This window comes from Bison bison, unplaced genomic scaffold (genome assembly GCF_000754665.1).
Source record: "Bison bison bison isolate TAMUID 2011002044 unplaced genomic scaffold, Bison_UMD1.0 scf7180017864375, whole genome shotgun sequence".
Classification (NCBI taxonomy): domain Eukaryota; kingdom Metazoa; phylum Chordata; class Mammalia; order Artiodactyla; family Bovidae; genus Bison; species Bison bison.
In genome coordinates this window covers 1,038,298-1,045,722 of record NW_011494947.1, presented here as the reverse complement: position 1 = coordinate 1,045,722, position 7,425 = coordinate 1,038,298, and the positions used below count along the sequence as shown (strand labels likewise).

The window sequence follows — 7,425 nt, the reverse complement described above, 5'->3', positions numbered from 1 at the left end:
GGGAGAGGGGAGAGGGGAGGAGCTTGCATTCTGACCCCGATTCTGACCCAGATTCATCACCCTGTCACTGACCGTGGCCCTGGCCGAGTCCCATGACCTCTCAGATGTGGGTTTCTTGTTTTGCTTTACTTGTTGCATAAGAATCACAAGGTGGTTCAGATGGTAAAGCATCTACGTACGACGTGGGGGACCTGGCTTCCACCCCTGAGTTGGGAAGATCCCCTGGAGAAGGAAATGGCAACCCACTCCAGGACTCTTGCCTGGAAAATCCCATGGACAGAGGAGCCTGGTGGGCTACAGTCCATGGGGTCGCAAAGAGCCGGACACGACTGAGCGACTTCACTTTCACTTTTCAAGAGTCACATAAAACCAGTAAGTAGACGGGAGGGGAGGAGCCCCTTGCCCCGCCCACCATGTCTGCCCCCTCCCCAAGCACCGTCCTCTGCGGCCTTCCTTCCGGTCCTTCACCATCCTTCACACCTGCGTCGATGTACTTACACAAGTATGGCCCTTTCTCCCCAGCTTCTTCCTTTATACTTGACCTACATCTTGGAGATCTTCCTGAGTCATTACTCGTATGGCCACTTCATTCTTGCTAGCAGCTTCATTATATTTCCTGATAAATGTGCACAAGTGGGAGGGGCAAGGGTCTTCAGAACGTGAGCGTCCTTGACTTTTTCACAGCTACTCTGAGGGTCAGCTGCTTTCCCAGCCCCTTTTCTGAGTGAAGTCTCAGGCCATCCGTGGCTTTTCTGCTCACTTGCAATCACAAAAGGCCAGCTCAGTGCACTGGTTAATACGTCTGGCCTAGTGTAATCCTCACATCACAACTTCCAGCTGCACTGGGAGGACAGTCTCTTTCCTCCCCGCCTTGGAGGCTCAGCGGGAAGGGGCAGGGGGTGAGCTGCCCTCTGGGACCCCTCCTTGGCTCCCCACTCCTCTTCTCCAGTGTGGGTGGAGGGCGTTACAGGAGGGCCTTCTGGTATTAGTACATTGCCCGATTTGTTCTAGTAATATTTCACTTAGTATTCGTTCTCTTTTTGTTTTTAGTTTTCAAGCATAACTTTATTTCATTTCTTTAGGCTCCTTTTTTTTTAAGTTGGAGTGTAGCTGCTTTACAGTGTTGTGTTAGTTTCTAGCTGACAGCAAAATGGATCAGCTATGCGTGTACATATATCCTGGCTTTCCTGGTGGTTCAGTGGTAAAGAATCCACTGGCAATGCAGGAGCTGCAGGAGCTGCAGGTTTGATCCCTGAGTCGGGAAGATCCCCTGGAGGATGGCTTGGCAACCCACTCCAGTGATCTTGCCTGGAGAATCCTATGGACAGAGGAGCTGGTGTACCACAGTCCATAGGGTTGCAAAGAGTCAGACATGACTGACGTGACATAGCACACACACATATAGCCCCTCTTTCTTGGGTTTCCTTTCCACTTAGGTCACCACAGAGCTAAACAGGTTCCCTGTGCTATACAGTAGGCTGTCTATTTTATACCTGGCAGTGTATATATGTCAATCCCAGAACCCTAAATTCATCACACCCTCGAGTAGTCTTTCATTTGCCCTTCTAAGTGATACTGACCAAGACATTTTCCTTCTCTTGATTTGGGATCATAGCATGATGTGGGAAGTTTTTTATAAAAACTTCTGGAAAGCCCTGGAATACTGTTCTCAGCAAGGCTAGGAGGTCACACATGTGAACATACCTTGGTCTGGTACCCGTGGCTCTACTAACATTTTATATATGCACTTCAATCAACTTTGATCTTTTATATTTTCCTAGATAAATCGCCTATTTTGTTTTGGTTTCACATTATTAGCATGAAGTTATACCTAATACTCTCTTATAATTAAAAGAAACATTTTACCTTCACACAAGGGCAGCTCCATGTTTCATGGGACCAGGAACTTATTCATATCTGGGGGTTCTTTTTAAGAAAAATAAGTTCAAAATCCTGAATACAAATTTAGGCATAAAACTGAATACTTAATTAGAACGAGAAAAAGAATCAGAACAAATTAAAATTTTAAATAAGCTGACAAATATCATAAGCCACAAAATCCAGCAAAATAACACATTTTTAAAAAATTAATTTCCTGCCACACCCTGTATTCATTTTTCCCCTACATTTTTTGGCTCCAAACTCTTTGATCATCTCTTTGTATGACAGTAATATTGTAATGTTTTTTCTATAAAGTTGGAAAGCTAGTTCATGCATGCTCGATTGCATTTTGAGAAAATATTTTACTTGGAAATAATTATAAAGCCACAGGAAGTTGTAAAAATAGTACAGAGAGATCCTGTTTACTCTTCACCCTGTTATCCCCTATGATAAAATCCTATGTAACTATAGTGCAATATCAAAGCTAAAAACCTGGGACTTCCCTGGTGGCCCAATGGTGAAGAATCCGCCTTTCGAGGCTGAGGACACAGGTTCGATTCCTGGTCTGGGAACTAAGGGCCCACGTGCCGCAAGACAACTAAGCCCGTGTGCCATAACCACTGCACCCACGCAGCCCTGAGCCCGTGTACCACAACTGGAGAGTCCGTGCCCCACAAGAGCTCCTGCACGATGCAGTGAAGAGTCTAAGACCCGACACAGCCAAATTAATTACATCTGAAAAAAAAAAAAGCCTTAAAAACTGACGCTGATACAATATACAGATTTCATTCAGATTCCACCAGTTTTACTTGCAGTTTGTGTCTGCGTATCTGGCGTCCATGCATTGTATCACATGTGTAGATCTGTGCTACAAATCGAGATACAGAACTGTTCTATCACCTCCAAGACACCCCTTCACGCACCTGTGTAATGATCCCTCTCCCCACCATTCCCTGATTCCTGGGACACTCCAGGAGAGGTGGGTACATGAAAGCATACCGTATGTGACCTTGTGCAACTGGCCTCGACATCATCCAAGCTGTTGCTGTATCAATCGTCCTTTCCTTTTTTACTGTTGAATGATATTCCACGGTATGGATGGACCACAGTCTATTCACCCACTGAAGGGTGTTTGGGTTGTTCCCAGTTTGGGGATATTACAAGTATTCCAGCAATGAACATGGGTGTATAGATGTCTGTGTAGACACCTCAGTTTCCATTTTTCAGGAATAAATGCCCAGGAGTACAACTGCTGGGCTCCTACGGTAAGTGTAGGGTTAGTTTTTCAAGAAACTAGCAAACCATTTCCCAGAGCGACTGTGCCACGTTATCCTCTCTCCAACAGTGTGGGAGAGGTTTGGTTTCTCTGTGTCCTTGCCAGCACTGAGCATTGTCACTGTGGTTAGTTGCTCAGTTACGTCCGACGCTTTGCAACCCCGGGCACCGTAGCCCACCGGGCTGCTCTGTCCATGGGATTTCCCAGGTGAGAATACTGGAGTGGGTCGCCATTCCTTTCTCCAGGGAATCTTCCTGACCCAGGGATCAAACCCAGGTCTCCTGCACTGCAGGCATATTCTTTACCCTCTGAGCCACCAGGGAAGCCCCTCTGTCACTACACGCTCCTTCTTTTACTTGCACTGATAGGTGTGCGGCGACATGTCATCAGGCTCTCAGCTTACATTTCTCCAATGGCGAAGGATGTTACTATTTTTTCCTGTACTTATTTGCCATCCATATACCCTCTGTCTCTTCGTGTTTTGTCCTTTTTCTAATACAGTCATTTGTTTGTTTTCATTTTGTTTTATTGTTGAATTTTGAGAGTTTTATATACAGTCGAGATAGGAGTCCTTTGTCAGATACACGGTTTGCAAATATTTTCTCCTACTGATGGTTTACCTTGTCATATTCTCAAGAGGCTCTTTCAACGAGCAAAAGTTCTTAATTTAGAGGAAGTTCAATTTGTCTTTTTTTTTTCTTTCCTGGATCATGCTTTTGGTGTCAAGCCTAAGAACGCATCGCCTAGCCTACCCCTAGGTCCCAAAGAGTGTCTCCTATGTTTTCTTCAAAAAGTTTCACAGTTTCACATTTAAGTCTATGCTCCATTTTGAGCTAATTCTTGTATAAAGTACGAGACTTGGGCCAAGAGGTTTTCTTTGGTTTTGTCCATGGTGCCCAGTTGTTCCATTGCCATTTGTTAGAAAGACTATCCTTCCTTCCCTGGATTATAATTTCCATCAATTTACTCTCAGTTTTATTACAACTCACATATAGCTTGATTTACACTACCCTGACTTATGAAAAGTTTATTTCCTACAATGTTCACCTAATCTTTCTTTCTCTAATTCCCTCCTTCTCGCCCCCTGCTTTTCAACAATGCATAATTATTGAGAGCAAACCGTTCCCGCTGTCATTGGTATCTGATGGTCGAGAGCAGTTATAGACCAGTGACAAATACACAAGAGGGCTTCTGCAAGGGAGGGCACCAGGCAAGGGCCATTGGAAGATGGACCAGTCAGGGGCAAGCCCTCTGAGGAGGTGACCCAAAAGTTGAGACCTGTAGGCAAAGGAGCTGCTGAGGGTCTGAGAGGAGTTTGGGGAGGGGAGGCTTTGCCAGATTCTGGCAAGGACTCTAGATTGAGTCTAAGAAATGGGAGACTGCCGAGGGCATTTTAAGCAAGAGATGATGTGATACAATTTACGTCCTGGGTTTTCGCCATGTCCGACAAGCCTCTCCGCCTTGTGATCCGATTGAATGAGCCGGAACAAAAATGGGCAAAACCTGCTGGACCTCCACCAGGCAGTCAGGACTGGGCTGTTGTAACTTACAAGCTTGTCAGCTCAGGTTTGTTAGCTCCTCTCCCGCTCCGAGCGCCCCGCCCCTGCCTCTTTCCAGCAATAAGAACCGCTGGCCAAAACAGGACACAAAGACGGTCAGCGAGGCTGTGGGAGGGCCGTGAGGGCGGGTTTGCGGTGGTGTGGGCAGTGGAGGCTGCTGGAAAGATAGCTTTTCTGTTGTGAAAGGCCTCTTGGGGTAGATCTTACGAGATTACGCATCTCGTGTCATTAGAAAGCACGGCTATAAATTAGGCTGCTCAGAAGCATGGGGTGTGTAATAATTAAGTAATAAAAGTCGCCGCAGGGGTAAAGGAACCAGAAAACAAAGAGCCGCTGTTTGTAGACGCGCTGCAGGCTACTCTGGAAAGAGATCTCTGAGCTCAAGTGGCATTTCAAAGCCGAGGAAGCGCCACTCAAAAGGAGTCCCAGGTCAGCCTGGTCCCAGAGAAGTCTGCCCGGAAGGTGGGAGAGCTGGGGGTGGGTGTTTAGGGTCCAGTCCAGCTCTATGTCTGTTTCTGGGGCCACAAAATCCAACGCTTGGAGGGGCCCAGCAGGCAGTGGAGTGCAGTAGGGAAGGGAGAGGACTTGGGCTAAATGACACCTGATACTCAGCTGCGGCCAACTGTTGCCACATAGGAAGGCAGACCTATGTGATAAGAACATATACATCTTCAGGACAATCTGGGAAAGCTGGGTTTTTTTTTTTTTAATGTAAAATTTCCTAATTTTTAAGGGCCGACAACTATTTCCAAGACTTTAAATACCACTGTGCAGGCCGTATAAAACACAAAGCCAGGGGATTTCCCTGGAAGTTCAGTGGTTAAAACTCTGCGCTTCCAATGCAGGGGGCAGGGGTTCAATCCCCTGTCGGGGAATTAAGATCCCACATGCTGCAGAGCAACGCAGCCCGCCTGCCGCGACTACTGAGCCCACAGGCCACAACTAGAGAATCTGCAAGCTGCCTCAAAAGATCCCCACGTGATGCAATGAAGACCCCACGTCCTGCAACTAAGACCCAGCACAGCCAAATAAATAAATAAAAAGCAGTCCTGGTCCCATGTCTGTCACTTTCAGTGATGGTAAGACTGATCGCTTGGGTAAATTTCATGTTTTGCACATTTATCACAATAAGAACAAATTGATCCTGTGGTTCAGCTGCTGCAGCCTGAGCCATCCATTGTAAAGTTCCCTGTCAGCCTTATACCTAATCATCGCTTATTACCTAAATCCATTATTTCATTAGGAGTCACAAGGTAATGATGCTCTTCCCCTCAATTCTGTCCTTCCTCCTGTGTCTTATTAGCTTTGGTTCTTCTAGAAAGTACTTTCCCTCATCACCTATTAGGTTGCCTTGAGAGAGCCTCACACACAGCCCTGCCCCCACTCTTCTGGGACCTGACCCCCTCATCTGCAGTATGAGCGATAGTAGTAACAGTACCCACTTCACAGTGTTGTGAGGAGTGGGGTATGCAAAATGCGGTACGCAGGGTGTGTGCTCCTTGGCTGGAGACCCCTGTCAATGAGAATCAGAGCAGAGGCTGAAGGCAACAAAGACAGATTTTACTCAGTACTATTGCAAAGAGGAAAGTGACCTCAGGATAGAGCTGGGCTCAGTTCTTTATACAACACAAATGGGAATTTCTACCCAAGGAGCAGAGTGGAAGGCAAGTTACTAAGAGGAGACTTCAAGGGTAGGTACGGGATTCTCACTAAACTGCCTTAACAGGACTCTTGGTAAAGGCAAGCCAAGGTGATGAGACATCAGGGGTGGGGGGACTGACTTAGCAGGGTTCTCTGCTAAGGCTGACTTCATCCAGCCAAAGATAGGTCCCGAGGACAAGGCCTGATGGAAAGGAGGGGTCTGAGGAGTCTGTCTTAAATCTGGTCGAGGATAGAGTCTGTCACCATATAAGGCCCAGCACTTGATTGGTGGGCAGTAAACATTTGTTGAATGATTTACAGAAGGCACCCATTTCTTCCATGGCTGCAGAAAGCCAGAAAGAGGCTCTCACAGCCTTGGGGAGGGCACTCTTCCCCGCAGCCCTGATGGTCAGGCAGGCAGCCTCCGGGGAAGGGGGGGGTCTCTGGCCCTTCCCAGACCTCAAACCCATCTGACTTCTTCCCCACAGGCCTTCCACCCCCTTCTTTGATCTGCTGCAGCATCGGTACCAGCAGCTGTGGGTGCAGGAACAGAAGGACACCCAGAAAGCCATTAAACTGGAGAAAAAGCATAAGGTAAACACCGTGCTCACCGTAGGGTGGACGCCTGATGGGGTGGGAGGGGAGCAAAGGGGAAGGCCTGAGGAGGGCAAGGCTTTGAGGCTGTCCCACTGTGCATGTTTGTTGCTGGTGGGCGAGGCGAGGTATTGACTGGGCCATCGCGTTGCTCATTGCTGTGCTGAAAGGGTCTTGGTGATGATCAGGTTCAACTTTGGCTTAAGCCCCTAGAGAGGAAGACTCTGATTTCTGCCTAAGGCCCCTCTGGGCTGTCCTCAGCGGTGGGGAGAGTCAGAAGTCAGAGACAACCACTCACAGCAGAGCACATTATTTAAAATAATGTATTTTGAATTAATTAATTAATTCTATTTTTGGCTTCATGAGTCTCCATCGCGGCACGTGGGCCTTCTGCAGTCGCCGTGAGCGGGGGCTTCTCTTTGTTGTGGTGCACAGGCTTCTCATTGTGGGGATTTTTCTTGTTGCGGAGCACAG

At 47.4% G+C, this 7,425-nt stretch overlaps 1 protein-coding gene across 1 annotated transcript in view; it reads left to right on the top strand.

The window, feature by feature from the left end:
• Positions 1-7,425, top strand: part of LOC105000773 (chromosome unknown open reading frame, human C9orf171) — a 153,980-nt gene that overhangs the window by 118,034 nt on the left and 28,521 nt on the right. Inside the window, exon 4 of the mRNA XM_010856772.1 lies at positions 6,846-6,951. Within this exon, the coding sequence (XP_010855074.1) occupies positions 6,846-6,951 (106 nt within the window). The remainder of the gene's footprint in view (positions 1-6,845; positions 6,952-7,425) is intronic.